This window comes from Aptenodytes patagonicus, chromosome 6, assembly GCF_965638725.1.
Source record: "Aptenodytes patagonicus chromosome 6, bAptPat1.pri.cur, whole genome shotgun sequence".
NCBI lineage: Eukaryota > Metazoa > Chordata > Aves > Sphenisciformes > Spheniscidae > Aptenodytes > Aptenodytes patagonicus.
In genome coordinates, this window is record NC_134954.1 from 12,328,457 (window position 1) to 12,349,437 (window position 20,981).

The 20,981-nt window shown below is 37.9% G+C and overlaps 1 protein-coding gene across 17 annotated transcripts in view; it reads left to right on the forward strand.

Moving 5' to 3' along the window:
• The window catches only part of LRCH3 (leucine rich repeats and calponin homology domain containing 3), a 71,320-nt gene that overhangs the window by 19,186 nt on the left and 31,153 nt on the right, over positions 1-20,981 (forward strand). For all 17 annotated transcript variants that reach the window (XM_076341168.1, XM_076341160.1, XM_076341157.1 and 14 more), the window contains exons 2-8: positions 10,381-10,525; positions 12,035-12,161; positions 12,940-13,045; positions 13,216-13,352; positions 14,316-14,425; positions 18,729-18,822; positions 19,708-19,828. In XM_076341168.1, the coding sequence (XP_076197283.1) occupies positions 10,381-10,525; positions 12,035-12,161; positions 12,940-13,045; positions 13,216-13,352; positions 14,316-14,425; positions 18,729-18,822; positions 19,708-19,828 (840 nt within the window). The remainder of the gene's footprint in view (positions 1-10,380; positions 10,526-12,034; positions 12,162-12,939; positions 13,046-13,215; positions 13,353-14,315; positions 14,426-18,728; positions 18,823-19,707; positions 19,829-20,981) is intronic.

The following is a 20,981-nucleotide window of genomic DNA, read 5'->3' on the forward strand; positions in this document are numbered from 1 at the left end:
AGTCCAAAGACTACTTTCCCTGGAGATAAATATTGTATGTATTTTTTGCACAAAAAAACCAGAGAGACCTGCAATGCAGCTGGCCAGTGAGGAACTGAACTTCCCCAATTTAACCGGACTTGGTGAGCTGGAGACTCTGGTTCATTTCCTCAGTGTTAGATCTCTTGCAACATTGCTTCTCCAACTTTCACTTATTTTAGTTTGTTTGGCTTTATGTTTTAGGGTTGTTTGAAAGAGAAGCATGATTATGCTGTTGGCTGGATGCCCAAGTTTAGTGAGGAAAGGGAATGAAATTGCTGGAAGAGAGAAGATTGGGGAGGGAGGTGGGGGTTGTGTGGTGGTGTGTACCAGAAGTTGGAAGTAGAGCATATGTAAAAACTTTTTTAACCCCAAACCCCATAGGAAGGAGTTAGAATTAATTCTTATTTTCAAACACAGATAAACAGTCCCACTTTGCGTCACCTCTGCTGTAGCAGTGCGTGCAGTTGCAGTTTGTATTCTGTCTGTAGTCTGTCCCGTTGTTTACTGACCAGTCATAAGGCCCAGCTGGTAGGTCATCTGACTTGCTTCATCTGCCTCCCTTTTAAAGCCACTGAATTCCACTCCCTGCTCATCTGAAAAGTGGTTACATCTCATTCCTTTGCTCCACCGTGTGCCGTCCTTAAAATATCATGCTGTGTACACAGGTATGTATCTGTAATGAGCAAAATGTGGGAATAAATTCCTGATCACAGCCCTGTATTTGCTACTCTGAAAAGAACTCTGTGTTTTGTTAGAAGTGTGTCTGTGTTAAGGAACCAAAAAAAATGCGGTTTCATTGTTATTATTAACCAGCTAGTCCAAATCCCAGCTACTGCCAAAAGTCATGGTCCCTTTCTTCCCTACACATGCAGCCACACATTCTCATCCTCATACATTGATGTTAGAGATTACACAACTGCAGCATGAATCAGATCGTGCCTCAGAAGGGCTGAAGACTATTTGTGGCTTTGTTTTTTTGCAGGATTTGTTCTCGGTAATGACACCCAACTGGCTGCATGGCTGCACAATCAGGAATGCTGGCGCAAGGGAGGGGATGATAACACATGGTCTGTAAGAAATCATTCCCTTCACTGGCTTAGAGTGGCTGACTGTGAAGCCAGAGTCTATGCTGAAAAATGAATAAACAATACTTGATACAACAGTTTGATTCATTTAGGCTACTGATTTTCTTGCTCTAGAGCCAACTAGAGGAAAAGTAACTGGAGTCGACAGAATATTAGGAGTTCTCAGTTCCTTGCAGGGACTGGAGCTTGTCACTCTTGCCTGTTCTCCAGCAACCACACAAGAACAACTGTGTAATGGTGTTCTATAGTTTCCACTGGTTTGGGGTTGTTTTTTTTTATTTTTAATAAAAAAGCAATATTATTCCTTGAAAAAGGAAAATGAAGTTATTCCTCAGAGGAAATGGCATTGTATTCCAAGTTGTTAGTCTGATTAGAATATTTATTCTCCTCTTGCAGTACTCATGCAGTCTGCTCCTGTGAGAAAAATCATGCTTTCGTTGGGAATGTGCTTTCTTGTCGGAGGACGTGCAGCAGCTGACACTAAGTGCAGGACTGTAAAATATGTGTTTATGCTTAGTCCGTGTTTTTTATGGTGACACCTGTGAGGTTTTCATTCATGTGTAAAAGAGAAAGCTAAACTACAGCAAATATGAATTAAAATCATGTGGAAAGAAAGAAGGGAGGGAGAATGGGAGTTGGTGCTTAGAATCTTCTGTTTTCCTCTTTGATCCCAGGTATGACTGAGTTTTCTTATTTAGTGTAATTAAAGTTCTTAATCTTTGTACGTAGATTTTTTTTTTTTTAGTCTTAACAGAGAATGGTGAATGTTGCAGAGACTAAGCTCAGTAAGAGAGTTGTACTTGATTCATTTCTTGTTTTTATGTGATTTGATTATGTGTTTTAATGGAGAAGAGTTGAAGGGACAACTTACTGCTAAAAAAACCTAGTGTAGTTCAAGTAATTTGGAAGCCAGATTCTGCAAAACTCCCTTGTGTGACTGTTCTTAAGATGCTCCTCAGTTAAAAAACAAAGCAGCTAGCCAGGTTTCATTTGGTAATCTAGGTGTTGAAGGAAAAGGTAAATGCTTTGGCCATAATTCTCACTCACTAAAATTGCTTCAAGCAAGAGTTCTTCAGAGAAGTGAGGGGTTTTCTTGTTTTTCAAATCCTTTGGCAAGAAGCTTTGTTATTTGTATTGAATGTTCCAAAATAAAAGTGTAGCCAGAGGAAAATAGCATATGTGAAACTTTGATCCACAAATCCGAAACTTACAATGATTTGGCGATGTTTTGAAACAGGTTTTATAAAGGACAGCGTTAAGCAGCTTTGGTTAAAAGCATGCTACAAACCTTGTCTTCAGCACACAAGGCAGGAAATCTAGAGGGCTGATTTCAGAGTGAAGTGTAACCTTTCAATTTGTTTTGCATGTTATGCAGTATATTCTCAGGTTGGTGAAGTAGGCTTTGGTGGTAAGCACCTCTGCGTTCCAGGTGTAGCACCACCAAGTTGACATTTGGAAGAAATCACTAAGCTTTGCCTCGTTTTCTGTAACTGCAGAAATCATAGCTTGTTCATGTTGCAAAAAACAGCAGGTTGGAGATTCTTGGTTACAAAATGTTAGTCCATGGAAATGGTTAAAACACAATTTATTGCTGCTAGTACTGCTGCTAAGTAGGAATGTGATTGTACGTATCAAGAACGGATCTGCTGAGAATTGAAATGTGGTAAGTGTATCAAGGACGAATCGCATGTCTGAATCTAATTTTCCTTCATGAAATACTGGAAATTGAAGCTATAAATTGGGGGATGTATCTCATTACAGGGCTACAAAAATAATGTAGGTGAAAACAGTCTTCATTATGCCTGTTACTCGGGTATTCCGGCTTGGGCAGTGGTGCTATCGCATTGGAAGCGTGCATTACCTAGGTAAAAAAAAGAAGGGACAGCCTCATTTTGGTTCAGTAAATGCCACCTTCTCTCACCTTAACTTAATGGGTTTACAAGAAGTGTATCTTAGATACATGGGAGAATAGTTGGGAAAAGTTCAGGTTTGACAGGACCGGCAGGTAGAAGGTGAGTCAGGAGATGACATTTCTGAGGTTTGATTTAAATTAGGGTATGACAAAAGTGGTAGTGTTATATCACAGCAGGCAGGAAGAGGTAAAATCACCCCTCCAGGAAATCCTCCAGGTGTGAAATGAAGCTCTAAGGATGCCAGTGTTTTCAGTGCTTAGAAAAGGAAACATTCCCAGGTACTGAGTACAGAGACCAACAGCATCAGAATTGTATCACAGAGGTATTCTTTTACACTGATTTCTAGTTTTCTTGTGCAGGAAAGTCAGTACAATAACACCAGTAGCTCATCTGCTTAGGGCTATGCTTTCATTTTATTCATTTTCTTTTAGTAGCTTTATGGGAATGTTTCCTAAAAATCAGCAAGATCACAAGCATTGCTCTTCTCAGATTTTCATTTCAAGTTCTGAAATGTTTGGGAGGTGAAACAAGTGAATTCATAAAACTGGGATCAATATGCAGAAATTGATTTGGCTAATAGAATGAATGACAAACAAAAACTGGAGATAAGGTTTATATAACAACGTGCTTCAAATGCATTTGGAAATGTGAGTAATGGTTCTAATAGAGTTGATTCTAAATGTCATAATCGAGCAATCAAATGGCATCAAGTTCCTCAAAAGATCTGTTTAGTGACGTTATCTGAAAGATGCCTGTAACCTAAGCAGTTAATTTCCAGGGAGCAGCCTGACTTTTCCGGAGCAGTAGTTGTAAATGAGTTGTTCAGGTGAGCTGCTTTCCATATCTGTGAGATTACATCAACTACTTCAAGGATATTCTTCAGTGTTTTATGAGAAGCTGGTGATTGCAGTTTTGTTGTTATCATTGTGAAACTGTGGAGTTTGCTTCTGGTCTTTAAGTTGTGCATGTGGAAAAAAAAAAAGTCTGTTTACACAGTTCCAGATTTTGAACTTATTTCTTCTTGAACAGCTGTACTTTGTCTTCTTACAGCAGTTCATTAGGCCTTTTTCCTTCTGTCACTATACTGGCTGTCAGCCTCCTGGTCATTGATTGGCTTACCTAATTATTGATATGAAAATATATTTTTGTCTGTAAGCTGCAAGCTAATATATCTTGGATTTGTCTGGTATAAAAGGAAAACTGTGAGTGTGCTTTTAAGTTACAACTCATGCTTCATAGTTTTAGGGAAAACAGAACACTTTCTTGCCCTTCAAATGAAGTCATCCTAGTTGAGGGCAGTGTATAGCAGCCAGTGTCACCATCAGGATTCAAATCAATTCACAGATACCAGTATTGTTGCATCACTGCAGCACATTCATGGCTGATGTCACACAGCTGCAATTGGGTTGTTACAGAAGACACGATACATCATGGGTGGGAGCCCACAGTTCACAGCTGCTGACATAATGTCACAATCTCTCTTATATTAGCGTTTTGCCAGCGGGTGTTACAGTGGTTGCTGACTTTTTGTTTTGAACTGATGGCCAAAAATCAAGGCTTTGCTGTTTACATTAAAAAAAAAAAAAAATTAATGTGTGTGGGGAACACACGCAGATCTCTGGTGATAAAAGGCAGATTTTTATCAACAAAATTTTGTAGCACAGGCCAGGCCTGGAACTGGCCCTCATTGTCGTAGTTAACTGGAATGAGAGCCAAAGCCGTATTCCCATCGCAACAGGATTAGTGGACTGATCACATTAGCATCTCGTGATGAATTGGAATTCACCACCGCCCAGCTAGTTTGAGTGCCAGCAACAGTTGAGCTGCAGCTCCCGCTCTTTATAGCATCTGTAGTGGGTTAAAGTACCCGGTACCTTAAACAGTGCGTCTTTATGCATCAGTGATTTTCCTTTGGAGACAAAATTTGTGTTACAGCTTAAGTTAAAGATGTGTGAACACAGCCCTGCTGATGTTTGATGGTAGAGGAACATTCTTTGAGCAGGAACAGTTTACATTTAATGCCAAATGATGCAATTTTAAACGTAGTGTATTCTCTAGTTGCATTTAACATTGGATTTGCTGGCTTTCTGAACAGAATCCCAATTAAGATGGAAAAGGTCAGTGATCTGACTCCACTCTGAGATTTCATTTTGTGTTTGTACTGTTGGCTTTTTTATCTTTCACAAAGAGCTTAGTTCCAAAGAACGCTTCCCCTTTGCCAAAATTCCACATGATCTTGCCTTCAAGGAAACGCATCCATTTTTAGCAGGCTAGAAGAACCTTTTTTAAAGCAGATTTCTGGTAACAGTAATTTTAAGCCATGAAATGTGAACACAAACAAGTCAATTCTAGTTCAAATTATGATATCCATATTTCACTCATATGCTTATTCATAATGAAATTCAGCGTTTGTGCTTTTGGGCGGGGATTAGTCGTTTGCTCTTTGCATTTTATGGTATGTCAGGCAGCAAGAGTGTGCACATACATATTAAAGCAAATAATCTGCATCACACTGATTACTCCTTGGTTGATTTGACAGTTATCAATTGCTTCTTAATTCATGATACAATATTTGTAAAAAAAAAAAAATTATCTCACAGCAACATTCTGTCATGTTTCTGAGAAATTGAGAGAGAGCTTTGCACAAATTTTAGTTTGCACAAAATTTGTACTATAACACCTTTTTATTTTCTGGTTTTTGAGCAGTTATTTTATGGATACAGTAGCAGAAAAATATCACTAAAACAAGTCTTAATTGACAAGATAATTTCAACAAAATACCTTAGTTTTTGTTCCTTTACCTCACTCCCACTTTCTCTTTTGGAAAAGCACCAGCTACTGCTGTACTGCAGGGTAGCATATATGTAAATATATAACCAGCCACCGGAGTACTTTTTTCTTTACTTCTCTCCTGGTTTTGTTAGAGCTGTTCCTTTCATTCAGATATTTTTAGGAGGAAGGTGGGGAAGAGGATGGAGTTGTTGAACTGTTTCGTACAATGACTGCTGTACTCTCTGCCCCGTTTCTGGTCCCATTTAAGGTCTGCTTTTTGGAGTGGGGGAGGGTTCCAGAGAAATCAGCCAAAATCAAAAACGTCACCGAGTCTTAGGGATGCTGTATTGTGGACTTCAGGAAATTTAAATACTTGCTGGAGGTTTGCAGGGGGGCAAAACGGGGATTGCAAATAACCGAAAGCAGTTCTTTGTTTGCAGGTTCAGGATTCACACTGTATTTTATCATATATTGCTTCTGTCTAATTTTCGAAGTATTCTTGTTTTACAGTATAGCTCTTTTTGTTCTAGTTGTTCAGTTGCCGGCTGAGGTTAAACCACGACACCCTTGCCTTTTTTTATGGTCCTGGCAGACCCTCCCTCTTAGCTCCCCATTCGAGCACATGACATCATGGATGCTGTGTATAAGATAGCATTCTCATGGCCATCATGTGAGTAAAAATGCTGCAACCTTATTAACCAAACTTGTAATTGGTTAGACCCATATTGAATGTTTTAAGAGACTACACTGCAGCATCAAAATTCAGCTCCTATTTAATCTGCTTTCCACTGAATTTCTACTGCTAAACAGAAATGCCAAGTTTTAAAAATCACTGTAGGTTGAGGGAAGTCTGGAAAAACTTAATTGTTGCTGCTAACCAGCTTTGGTGTCTCTTTTCTGTCATGCTATGAGCTCATTTGTTTTTTAAAATGTATTTTCATTTCTTCATACCTGATGTTATTTTGCAGGGAGTTATTCTTTAGAAATACTAAATCATAGCTCAGAATATATGAAGTTCTTGACTAGTACTCCCATGCCTTATGGTCTGAACAATATGTAAACACTAGGTTTTAAATGTTCTCTGGTAAGATAAAGTGAAACAAAAAGCAATTGAGAATTCTCATGTTTGTGGTTAAACCCTTTCCAAAACAGTCGAAAGAAACTTTTTCTTTGTGACTCTTCTGCCAGAAGATATGGCTCATTACTTGGGAAGCCTGTTTCTTTGTTAAAATGGGTAGTGTTAAAACAGGCTTTGCCAGCACAGCTGTGTGCTGAAGGATGTTAGTATATTGCGAGATAGGTGGTGCAATTCAGTTCCATCCTCCAGAGTCCCTAAGAAAAACACTTACACCTTATAGGTGAACCAATGTTGTAATAATTTTTTAAAATAAATAGGTGCTTAAACATCTAGTCAATGTGGAAGCTAAGTATTTTTTCTAAATTACTCTTGCTTGTTTCTAGTCATCTCTGAAATAATTCGCATTCTTCTCCTTTTCTTATATGGTAACATATAACTGTACTGTGAAACCTTATGGCAAGTTGTATGTATCGCAGATAATTTCAGTGATTACAAATACTATGATTGGCTGCCCTTATTAGAAATTTTTCAGGATACATCATTTTTATTTGTGTTGGGACAGTATGTTTGTTTGGAAATCGCTCTTCTGTTAGCATTTTACAACAATGTTGGCACAGGAGAGGTCCCATTGGTAATGTTGCAGTTTTGGACATCACATTGTTGGATAGTTTTAGCACTATTACTCTGCTTTAAATCTACTGCAGCTATACAACTTGGAGGAGGGGAGGGTTGGAGTTTGCTGTCATTTTCACTAAAACTTTAATGATAATTAAATTATGGAAGTAAAGCAGAAGAAACCCTAGGACAGACTAGTGTATTATGAGAGATGGTTTGTGCAAAATAAGTGTCCATTGCATAAATTCCCTTGAAAGTGTATGCTGTGTCCCTGCAGGATATACACAGGTATTTTATTGCCTCCTTTACTATCTATAGATTCTTAAGCAGGTTCTGATCAGTCCAATTCATTTGCTCTCTCCACTTAGGCTGGAGTTTGGTGAGTGCTTTAAATCAGCAGAAGTAATTCCTGCCCCCAGAACAAAGGGCTCTGCTGCCTGCACCATCATTTTTCCCTGGTGCTGGCATAGGGTTTGTGGGGCTGTGTGGTGAGGTGATCAGAAAAACTGTTATATTTCGTTCTGATCAGTTTCCCACAAACTCTGACAATACAAAGGGCCTGGGACGAGCAACAGAGGTAAGAAAACTTCGCATTCGGCAGTAGCCCAAAGCAGGATCCATCACAGTGGTCTGTCTTTGCATTTGACACACTTATCTGATGTTTTATCTGGATTAGCATATGGTAAAATTAGGATGTTTATGGAAGCTGTCTTTAGCAATCTGTAAGTGCTAGATTTTCCTTATTCCTAGAAGAAAAAAAAAGGGGGGGAGAATGTTGTCTCTTTCACAAAAAATAGAAAAGAGGGGCAAAGATCTAGCACTGTTTTCTGTCATAAGGCAATTAAACAACTCTAGATATGCAGTGCAGGCTTAATTCTGATGATTTCTATTATTTTGTAGTTTTAGCTCCCACTGTTAGAGCTGGTCAGAAATGTTCATTTTTAAATGTTGGGTTTTCAAAATCAAGTTTGGACAAGTTTAAGCTGAGGTCATGTTTGAGGCTGATACAAGCTGGAAAGAAGTACTTAGTGTGATTTTTTTTTTTTTTTTTCATTTTTTTTAAATACTCGTTGCTGAACAGACAAGGAGTTTTGTTATGTTCCCCGTTACATTTTGTATCAGTGGATTAGAAGTTTCCATGATTTTCATGTTTTCTTATCTGTGTGCACCCTGCAACATCTGCTGAACTTTAGATCCATCATAGCCTCTGCTATAGTTAGCTTCAGTCATACCTGTAGATTGGATAATGCAGTTCCTTCCCCCTTGTACATTAAAGTACATCTGGAGGTTTTTCTCTACAAAGTTTTTCATAGTGCTTCTTTCTACTGAGATTTTTAATTACTGATTATTTATTGGTAGTAGCTCATGGCTTGTTCTAAGCATTGAGGTAGACCTAGTCAGTTCCAGCTGCACTCGGAGTGACCTCTTTTCCTTGGGCAACCTAGAGCGGCATACATTGGAACAGTGGTAGGCAGGATATCTCTGATGAGGGCTTTTTTTTACTCTGGTAAAGCTTCCCCTTTAAAAAGAAATAAAAAATGTCAAGAGACAGAAGACCTATCTGCACTGGCAGTCTTTAAAAAGTAAGCTGTATTGGATGGTTCCTTCATGGAATAAAGATACAGAAATTACTATGTCAGTTTATTGTATATGCTTGGGGGAAGCTTTTATCCTCTTACGCTGATGAGGAGAAATTGAAATTCAAAACAAATAAAGAAAACAGCAATTAAATTTGGATTATTTTTTTTAATCATTCACAACACCAATTCAGGTTAGATGGGTTTTTACAATGAATGTCTGCCCTCCCTTAAAAATGTAAAGGTGAAGCGTCAGTTTATTAAACAGGCGGTATCTCTATAGGAACTCCCTGCTCATGCAAGATGCTCTTGATGTGAGCATAACTCCTGTTAGAATTAAGAGCTGGGTGTGTTAAGAAGCTGTTAGTGTGTGTTTGTGAGAACTGTCCTTTGGCATTTATAAGCGATAAAGAAAAAAGAACCCTTTGCAACTGCATTATTTATCACAATGCAGCTTTTCCTCTTGAAGGAGAGTTAATACTGATGGATATTTTATACATATAGACTCCTAATTGGAACTGGCTAAGGAAAAATATTGATTCTTCAAATACAAACATTTGCTAGTAGTTTTGGTCAAACTTTTGTCTCTTGCCAAGCAAGGAATGTACGATCACAAGGAAACAGTAAACCTTACTGCTAGCAGCAAGCAGGGCATTTTTCAGCAGCTGGGAAGACCCCTTTATTGAAAATCCTTCCTTTGCCCGGTTGAGATTACAGGCTTGAACTGGTATCTCTCTGAAGGAGCGAATGCTTTGGTTAGCATATAGAAGGCTTGTCTAAAGTGTGTGTCTAAGGTGTGTTTCCCTGTTGGAACTGTTACCTATAAAGATGTGTGTATCTGTATAAAGTATATATTTTAGGCCAGAAATTTGAAGCTGATTTCCATGTAGCAGAGAGTACCTTAGCAGGGGGCTGGGAGAAAAGTACTTTCTGATTCTTTTCATCGCAGTACTGCCCACCCATTACCAACTCCATAATCTAAAGATGGTCCTGGAAGAGAGATTTGAAGCTGGGCTTTCAGCATCTTAAACTAGCTTTCTGTAAGCATAAGGCAGTTTGGGATATGAAAGCGTGACTATGAAAGGAATGTTGTATCTGGCTCTCTTTTTCTCATTGTGGCTGTAAGATTTTAGAAGACATTGATTTATTTCGTGTCTGAAGTGAGTCACTTCACAATCTTGAAAATTTTGCAGGCAGGACAGCAAAACTGATTCCTGTCCAACTGTTCCCACTGTGTGATGGTGAATATACAGACAATACTTGTCCTTGTGAAGTTTTAAGATAGCTTTACTGAATGTTTATTTTTTCCCTCCCTTCAGATTTGTCACGGAACAGACTGTCAGAGCTTCCAGCAGAAGCATGTCACTTTGTCTCCCTCGAGAGTCTTAATTTGTACCAGAACTGCATTCGATACATCCCAGAGGCTGTTTTGAACTTACAGTCTTTAACATTTCTAAATATCAGGTAACAATTGTCTTAGAAATTTTGCTTTAGCATCAGTAGTCTAGGTTTATAAATTTTGATGCATCCATAAATAATGCTAACATGGTGTGTAATCATCACGCTGTTACGTTGTATGTCATTGAATCAAAACAACCTGAACCAGTCTTACCCACTTAGGTGGATCAGGGAACGTGAGGATTAAGCAGCAGTTTGTAGAAGTGGAGTATGAAGAAGGCGGCTAATTCCAACTTAAAGGACTCACAAAATAAAAGTTTTCATGTGAAATATAGGCATGCAGACTGAAAAGAGAGGATAGAGCTTTTGGAGAGTCTTTACAATTCAGCTCTCAGCAGCTGAATGAGGCTTACGGAATTTCCCTTTACCTTCACTGTACTGGTGGCTTTTAAAGATCTTTCTTGATCATTAACACTTCTCTGCCAACATTAAAAGCTAATTGCTGCAATTTAGCCTGTTGATGAAATTCAGCTGTGTACAGCATCCTCCATTTGTAGAAGGTCTTTTAAGAGGTGTGGAAAGTTCCTTATCACAAATTGGCAGTGATATCAATCAAGAAAAACTTAAGGCTATTTCCTTCTGGTGTTATACTTTTGCCAATTTAGTATGCTTATATGTCTTTATTTTCTTTATTGATGGTGAGAATTGTAGGAATAGGATATGAATCAGCTGTGGGTTTCCTATTGCCATAATCTCTAGTAGGTGCAGTCCAATTATTATCCTTTTAAAAGCTGCTGTTGGTTCACCTACTGCTCAGAACTTCTTTTTTTGCTTTAACGGTAGGGAAATCTGAGTTTCAAGCATGAAAAATACAGCAGCATATTTTGGTAAAGGTCGACATCTGATCAAAGCCTTAGTTAAGATCCTAGTAACTTTCCTTCTCATCATCCAGTCACTGCTCCTTGCTATGTTTTATTTTTAAAGGGAATCTTCTCTTTTACAATCCATTTTCATCCTGCCAGATTCTCATCTGAGGTTACGGTCCAGTCATATGACCTCATATTTGCTTTAATAGTAGTTCATGATGAAATGTCCAAGACTGGATTTTGGAACAGTGAAATCTATCATACCAAGATTCTTGATCCGCATGACTTACTGAATATTTAAAGTATATTTCTAATTGAGTAAGTAGTGACTTTGTGGCTTTTTGTATCTGCTGACCTGCAATACTACCTATCAGAAAGGCTTTTGCACTCTGTTCAAACATACCCATTTGTGACAGAGGGTGGCCAGTTATCAGAAGCACCTGAAAGGGCACGAAAATATCTTATTACCCAGCACTGAGTTTGAAAGCATCTGATCAGGCTTGGTACTTGGTATTCAGAGTTTGTTCACACATAACTAGATAAAACAAGTAATGAAGAAAGACTTCATGGAACTACTTTTACAGTAATTATATAAAAACTGAGTTGATCATCTAAATGGAGTGTGCTTTTTATGTCTTTCATTGCATTAAGATGTGAGGTGATTTGTCATTAGAGTTCTGATGATTTTGTTTTCTTTCTGTCCAAAAAGTCGAAACCAGCTTTCAACATTGCCAGTACACCTCTGTAGTCTACCACTAAAGGTTTTGATAGCAAGTAATAATAAGTTGGTTTCAATACCTGAAGAAATTGGACAGCTCAGACAGCTGACAGAGCTTGTGAGTATACAGTTATTTTTTAACTATTACTATTCAGTCTTTAACTTTTAATTGATGTGTTCAATAGGTTCAGAGGTGCTTCAGAAGAAATAGCAATTTTTTAAACTGATCAAAATAATGCATTAATTAGGATGGTATCTGGGCATGTGCAAGATCAACATCCTGTTTCTCATTCTGCTGAGGACTTTGATTGTAAACCAGTCACTTGTATGCAATAGCAAGTTACTCTGCTCTTAGCCTAAGGAAGATTTCTGTCTGCCATAGTATCTCCAACTATGTTTTGACTTTGTATAAAGGTGTTAGAAAAGAGTTTGAAATACTCTGAGATTTTAAAAAAAATTTTATGTGAGGGAAAGATGCCTTGCACTGGAGAGCAAGTGATCCATGTCAATTTAACGAAGAGTATTCTCTATTTTTGAAAGGAAGGCTGGATGGAGTTAGAGCTGTTGGTGCATTTGTTTCTGGCAAAAAGCTTTTAAATAGCAAGTTGTGCTGTCTCAAATAATATGGAGTAACTGGAATGAAGTAACTTGAAATAAACTTCTACATCTGAATGCTTAATCTTTTAAAGCTTTTATTTCCCCATGTATTTAAAATGAGAATAATGCTTCACATCAGCAGTGAGATTTAATTAATATAAGGATCTGAGGTGTTATGTAAACAGTTGTCTTTTTCTTTCAGTCCCTAAATAAAGCACTACATGTTTTAGTTAAGAGGCTTACCAGTCAGTGGCGGTAATGTCAAAACCACTAACTCATTCTTTATTCTTGCTTTGTAGGATGTGAGCTGTAATGAAATACAGACAATACCTCCACAGATTGGCAATTTGGAATCCTTGCGGGACCTAAATGTCAGAAGAAATAATTTGGTGCGTTTACCTGAAGGTGAGATAAAGGCTGTCAGTCGTAACAGCAGAAACTTCAAGCACTTCTTTATTTTCAATGCCTTTTTCTTCCTCTGAGAGCTAGAAGCAGCATACTTACTTATTTTGTAAAACACATTTTTATACCCTTGCTTTTAAGTCTGCTGAATTGTGTTTATTTTCTATCTTCAGAGCTCGCTGAGTTGCCTTTGATTCGATTAGATTTCTCCTGCAATAAAATAACAACAATACCAGTTTGTTATAGGAACCTCAGACATCTGCAGACCATCATGTTAGAGAACAACCCTCTCCAGTCACCCCCTGCACAGGTAAACTGCAGCTAGGAATTCAGATGACTAGTTCAACCGAAAAGGGCAGAACGAAGTTAAAAGTTGAAGGATTATATTACAAACTTTATTTAAGAACAAGAGGACTTAAAATAAATTGTACTTTCTAAAAGTGTTAAATATACAGCACAGCTTGAAAAATCCCTTTTTCTTCTCTTATTTTACTGTATTAGTAGTCTCACCTATGGGATATTACTAAGAATTCCACTGTTAGCATTGTACTAATGTTAGCTGAAGATTTCCACTTTCAGTGTAGGAGAGAGGAAGCTGTGTTAGGCAAGACTGATTTTGTGCCACTCAAATGTCAAAATTTTGACGGAGGCCTCAGTGCTGCTGTGTGCTGGTTCACTTTGCAGCAGAGTGCTCAAATTGACCTTTGAGCTAGAAACTGCAATATGGTTAGTGACTAATTTGATTTTTAATGTGGGTGTATAAGCCCTTGAGTATTACAGGTTCTACTGTGCACTGCTGCTTCTGAATCAAGAGTGTCACCTGCTAAGACCTGTAGTTTCAATAGGGTTTTGCCTCCCTTTTGAAAGCAAGGACAGCTGTTACTGGCTTCATTCACTTTAAATTTGAGCTTGCTTTGGCGGTCTGCCACTGCCATTCAAAGCTGGGCATGGGTGGGATGCATCTGTTCTGATGCCAAGGGTATAAATTCTAGTACTTGTGAATGCTTATGTCTTGTTTGCATGATGAAATTTCAGCATCCAGCTGACAAAGTTGCATGCAGACCAGATGTACTTGGAGGACATTTGTCTATCACGGGCATGCCATGATGCTCCACTATAGCCGTTTCTCTAAAATGCAGTGAGATTAGAAGAAAAGATGCATTGGTTGACATAAATGTGCTCATTTATTACACTCAACTGCAGTTTAAATGTCTGTACAGTACTTTGAAAATGTATTGTCAAATTATACTTACGTAATTTTTTTTTTTTTAAGATATGTATAAAAGGAAAAATTCACATATTTAAATACCTGAACATAGAGGCATGCAAGATAGCTCCAGACTTGCCTGATTATGATAGGAGACCCATGGGATTTGGATCTTGGTAAGTTTGGCACAATCCAAATTCCTAGTTTTGATGACATTCAGAAAAATTTTGTCAGTCATCTGAGTTTTTAAAAAAAATAGATCCAAGGATTGTTCTCTGGTAAGTGCATTGATGAAGGTGGCTTTGAAGAATATCATTTGTGTTATCTCATGGTGCATTCTAACAAGGTACCACTATATAAGAAGGGAGGAGCAGTTCAGAAGAATACCTGGGCAATATCATATGAAAGGCAGTGTTAGAGCTGATATACAGTAAGAAGAGAGTGTTGGTATCTTCATAGTACAGGAGGCGTGCTCTCATTGTTAACATGTGTGTTCAGTTTCTAAGACCTTACTATTTTCCACATACTTACTGAAGTATATCCCTGCTGTGATTTTTAACCTTTTGTACAGAATTTTATAACCGCTATGCTCAAACAGCAGGTGTAAATGCTGATCTCCACCCCATTAGTAAACTGTTATTTTTGGCAAGTGTTCACTTGGCACTATTGCTTAGCATTGTAACACAAATATTGGAACAGTCAGCCATATCAGCTGCTAAATTAACATGTCTAGAGAAAAGCAGGAGTTAAGATTTATTTCTGCCACATGATATAGAAGGGAGTCAGTGAAGTATGAAACTAAATATATATAAAAATTACCTCAGTCATCTTGGAAGGTGGTAATAAGGTGTGGAGGAATAAGTTACTAAAGGATGTACCGCTGTCTCAGCAGCAATAAAACACAAATCAGAGGCCCTCACAATAAATCATCATGAGTCAGATTTGTGAAGAAGAATTTGCATGAGGGACTGACAGAGTGATTCCTCATCAACACTGAATGTCTTAAATTATTTTTCTAGATGAGGTCAACATATGAGCATTTTATGAGTGTTACTCAGTTTCCTAGAGTATAAGCTGTTGCGGAAGGTTTCTGCATAATACTGGGGTTACTGTCCTGTTACTGAAAAGAAAAGGCTCTAAATGATAAACTGGCATGATCTGTTTATCTCGAGCATAGTTTGGTTTTTTAAGAGAAATTCCAACAAAATCATTGAGCTATGTGTTTACTGATTTATTGTTGTCTGTAGTTGTATATTACTATGGAAGTTTTCATTAATTGCTTTTGTGAAATGAGAAGAATTAATGTATTTTAATCATAGCTTGGAATTATGAATGTAAAAAACAAGTGCAGAACTGGTTGAGGATGCTTTCTCTAGAGTTGCTTCCAGATTCAGCCATATAAAAATGAGCTTCAGCTGGCTTTCCTATAGCTGTATTTCCATCTGCAGGAGGAGATAAGAGTTGGTGATAGAATTATTTGTTGTAACTGTGCTGTTTAGGGCATTTAGTGTTGCAGGTGATTCCTCCTGTCTTCACGTACCTATGGAAGAACTGTCCATGGATCAGAGTACATGTTAGGAGGAAATGGTAGAATGATCCAGTGGAAGAGAGGATCCCAAATTATTATATTCTTCTGGAACTTGGGACAAGAGAAATAAAAGCATTCAACTACAATATAGTTAGTATTTCTAGGCAAGTCACAAGAGCTTTATGTTTGTTATCTTCAAAGGTGACCGATAGAAATAAGGTATCAGTCAGTACTTAGACTTTGTTGTTGTTTTATCTGATAAGCTAAGTGAAATACCATGGAGGTTAAGAGCAGTAGAAGTTCTTAAAGTTTAAAGAAGCTTGAGTCGTGCTGTCGGTTCACTCTTGATCAAATATTTTTTTAATAACAAAGTTGTTAATACTGCTAATAAAACAAGATATTCTGAAACAGTATGGCAGAAAGTGTGGTTTGGAGGTTCTAGTGCAGCTAATTACTTGTTTTAGCCTTGTCACATTATATCAAACTGGATTACCAAAGTGAAATCTTGTATGTTACAGTGTCTTTTCTAAGCATAAGCTATGTGAAATTTATCTTGCAGCAAGTTTTGATCTGCTGCAGCCAGTCTCTCATTTGCAACACTCAAGTTCAGAGCAGCTCAGGTTGGTGCTGGAGGGAATGTGATTGAGAGGAGGCAGAACTGTTGAAGCTGTGTAGTGATTCCTTTGGCACTGAGGCAGACTGGTATAGTCTGGAGTTAGAAGGTTTAAAATATGAAGTACTCATATGTAAACCAGTGTAGTAGATATTCTGGGACTTGGGCAACTGCTCTTTCTTACAGGAGTTAAAAATATGTGTTTTATTGTGGCTTTGGAGCTGTGTTTTAGTCTTTGAAATGTCAGCAAGTCTTTCCTTTGGCTGTTGGTCTTACCAGGCGTTTAGCTTCTCTTCCTTTGATTTTGAGCTGTATGTCGCTTTCCGGGTAAATTATAGTTGCGCCAAGATACTTTGATCTATCCAAACGCTTAATTGTTGTTCCTTGTAGTTTGTTGGTCAGGGAGGAATAAAAATCTTAAGTTTCAACTGATTTCAGGATGGCTGCTGTATGACTATAATTGTGTAAAGCATGAAACATTAAATAGCTGTTTTAGATGTGAGAGTTGGGGAGACAGAAAGCAGCTTGCATGTTAAAAAGGAGAAGAGAGTCCTGGGAACAGTGATTATGAATTTTTGAGCTTCCAGATAACCTTAGTGTTAGATGTATAGCTTTTCAAAAGCTATAATTGAAAAGGAAGGCTAAAAGAAGAAAAATTGTATCAAAATACTTCTTTATTTTAGAGATGTAGCCAAATAGTAATTTTGATGCTCTTCAATTGGGAATAATTGTTCAACTTAGAACAGGGTTTTCAAGAGATTCTGAAAATATTGGTGTATTTAAAATGGAATTATACTGCAGATGGATTTTTCTTTTCTCTGACCCATGTTTTAAATCCAGTGTTTAAGTACTGTGAACTGTTGGCATAAGTATGGTTCTATTGTAAGTGATTCAAGTTAATAGTTCTTTAACTGCACTGGGCGATTTCATGGTCTTTTTTCTTCCCCACCCAAAAGAAGGGAGTTGTTTTTCCTTTCCCCTTACTTCTTGCTAGGGGTTGATTATGCCGATGATCTTTCTGTTCAAATACAGGGGCCATAAAGGTGGAACTCTTTTGAGTTAATCAAAACTCCATGCAGATACAAGAGCTTGTCTTTTGGTGTACGTCTGCAGAATCTAGATCTGCATAAAAGCAGACGTTTAGCCTAACATTTCTCATCTCTAGCCCTCCATCCCTCCTCTTAGTTCTTTGCTATTTTATGTCTATCTGAAAATTAAAATAGCCCAGGGTAATAGTCTGTCACTGTTCTACACAGTCCCATGCATGCACATGGGACATGCTACATAAATAATAATAATAACAATAATAGTAATTTGAAAATAAGTATTTCCTGAAAGAGGGATTTTAGAGGGAGCAACAATTTGAGAGTAATACCAGTGAGAAAATGACCTGCAATTTAATTATGATGGGGTGAAGCAATTAGCTTCCTGAAATTCGTTCTTCCTTCTGTGTTATGTAGTAATTACTGCTGCAGTTCTCCCTGGGGCATCGAGTGCCAGTAGGACAGTTGAGCCATTGTGAAATGCCATCTGCAGTGGATCAGACAAGTCCCATTGTCTCTTTTACTGTAGCTATCTGCAGCAGTTGCCAGACTTGACATCTGTGATGGCTGTACTGCTGAATTACATAGTTTCTGAGCCCAGAAATTGAGAGAACTGTATGGCTGCTTGGATATGTGTATTGTAACACTGGCACATGTCTAATGCCTTTGTCTAGACATGTCATTGACAAAGTTAGGCTTTGTAGATGAAAACTGTACTTCTATATTTATTATATTACAAAGTATTTGAAATACTGTCCAGCTTACTGCACAGTTTCTTAAGTAGGTAATTATGATACAGAAGATAGTTATGTAATGCGTTCTGCGTACTTTTGTCTAGAAGTATATTCTGATATACCTGTATTTTTAGTAATTTTGCATGGGCTTATGCTTACTTATGAAAAAGTTTGTGGGACAGTGTTTTTCAACCAAAACATATGAGTAGTGGAAAATGAAAGTTTGACTTGTTAAACAGTGAAATAAGAGACCACTTCGCAGTTGTCTTTGTTATAATTTCAGCGTGGGAAATGTTTGAAGTATGGATATGTACTTTGGATCAGTTTAGCTCTTAAAACGCGAGGCAGTGGCAGGTGGACAGCTGACTGACGAGTATGTTTGTAGTTGTAAGCACGTGCCTCTTGTCCTACGTGGCAAATGCAGTACGACGCTTTCTAATATGCTGAGCTTGTGAACACGCTGCAACTGTGCTTGGTAGCTTATTCTGCTTTTGTTCTGTAATAGCTGAGAAGCTTTTGGTGGTGTTTATATTCCAGTAACTAAAACTGTGTGTTTGACAGCCATGAGGAACTCTATGCTGGCCGGCCGTATGGAGCACTTGATTCTGGCTTCAATAGTGTGGACAGCGGAGACAAAAGATGGTCAGGGAACGAAGTAAGTGTTGCAGCTTTATTTTTGTTGAGTGCAGTATTGTACAGGAAAGAGAAGTAGTAAGTATACATCTGGAAGCGTACTCAATAGGTAACGAGTATATGCTAGTGTGCAGGTTGCCTTGACCCAAAATTATTTGTTGTTTTATTGGAGAAAAACAAGCATAATTTTATATGGGATGGACACAAAGTTGGAAATAATAAGAGAAACGTATAAAACAGTGCATGACAAAAGAATTTACTGGAGCATAAAAGATGAGAAAAAGGGGGTTCCTCATTGTAAAAAAGCTTATAACTGTATCATTACAATGTTGAGTTAACTACAATTACTCACGAGTAGTTGTTTGAATAAAATAAATCTGAACATGAAAATTAAACTTCAAAAATGAGATGGAAATTTCATCTTCTTTCTTTGCAGCTTGTTTCAAATGTTAAAAATAAAATCTGTTTGCCATTTAGAAGCAGGAAAATGGGATCTCTTAGCAAGGAGACTGTCAATTATTCTTCCAAGGAAGAAGCTCCCTTTTTCTCTTGGGACAACTAGAAAAGGCAGTAGCCAAGACCTAAAGTGTTTCAGTGAGCTATACTCCGTACGCCTGCTCGCACTCCTAGCTTGGTTTTTGAGAGGGTTCTAGGAGTTCCCATCCTGGGATGTTTTCAAGCACTTGCAGATATTGCAAACGAAACTGTAGGCAAGCTGTTTTTTTAAGAAAGCTTAAATATATGTTTTTTAAAAACAATACTCTATAGCTGTATTTTTCTTTAAGTTAGTGTTTTGTAGGTGCAAAACAGGACAGCTGAAGTAAAAACACAAATCAAGAGGTAGTAGCTTACAAGATGATGTTTCTGAGGAAAAATGTTTCTTGACTTCACTGTTTGTTTTCTAAAGCCAACAGATGAGTTCTCAGATCTCCCTTTACGTGTGGCAGAGATCACTAAAGAACAGAGACTGCGAAGAGAAAGTCAGTATCAAGAAAACCGAGGGAGCACAGTCGTAACAAATGGTGGAGGTAAATAGTGATCTTTGACTAACAATATTTATTGTCATCGTTATTAAAGTTCCAGAATATTTGCTATAATTAGTAGGTTGTCTAAAGAGGGAAAAGAGAAAAGTCTAGGTGGAATTACACAAAACCACAGTTGTGTAAACAGTGTAAAAACACTTTTGTATTAAGGATGTTACAAGGCAAAATCAAATAGCATCAGAATTAGGATTATCTGGGAAACATTGTCAGCTTCTGCATATGTGCTACGTTAGAGTCTCCAAATGCTTCAACAGTATTTTGAATCTTGAATTTTGGTGCATGGAGTTTTGCTGCTTGAGCTACTGGGGAAAATTTACAGCAGTAGTAAACTGTCAGTGCTCTTGCCAACTGCTGTCGGAATGGGATGACCAATTTTGTCAGGGAATTTCTTATTTCCAAGTAGCAAAAGTGCCTCGTTCAGCAGTCTTGGGTTTTAATCCAAACATGCAAGCCATCTAGGAGGGACAGGTGTTTGTGAGTGACATTGCTTTTTTGCACCTTCTCAGTTTGTTGTCCTGCAGTCTCACAGTAGCACCTTCATATTTCTTCAAGAGGTGACAGCGCTTCCCATGTTTCTTGATCTCTGCAGTCCTCAATTTTAACTTGCAATAATCCGCTGCTAACACTGGCTCACAGTTCAGTCCTCTTCTTGTTTATGTGTTCCAATTTTAGCATTCTTCCAGGTTTGTTTTTTTCAGTCATTCCCTCTTCTCCATTTTTTTGCACTACTGATTATTAGATCTCATCCCCATATACTTTGATTAATTTTTCTTCTTTCTCAGGTGCTCCATGTTTTCCATTTCCCCTAATGGGCTCCAGTTTATATTCCCTATCTGAGTCTCACTCTTACCAGCTAGTTTTAATCTTCCATGCCCAGCTCCCACTTTTTCTTCCTTCTTCCCTCCTCCTTCCCTCCTCATCCCCCTCTTCATCTTTTGCCATCTTCTTTTCTTGGTCTTATTCTTCTCTGCCACAATATTTTGTTTTCTTTGCCACCTTCTAGAAATATCTGAAACTTTTTGATTGACTCACTTTTACACATTAACGGACAAAAAATTCAGTTCAAACAGTTAAATTCTGGCAAAGTTAGAAGAATTGCAGACATGGTGTTATGGGAAGCTGTGAGCAGCCTTAATAA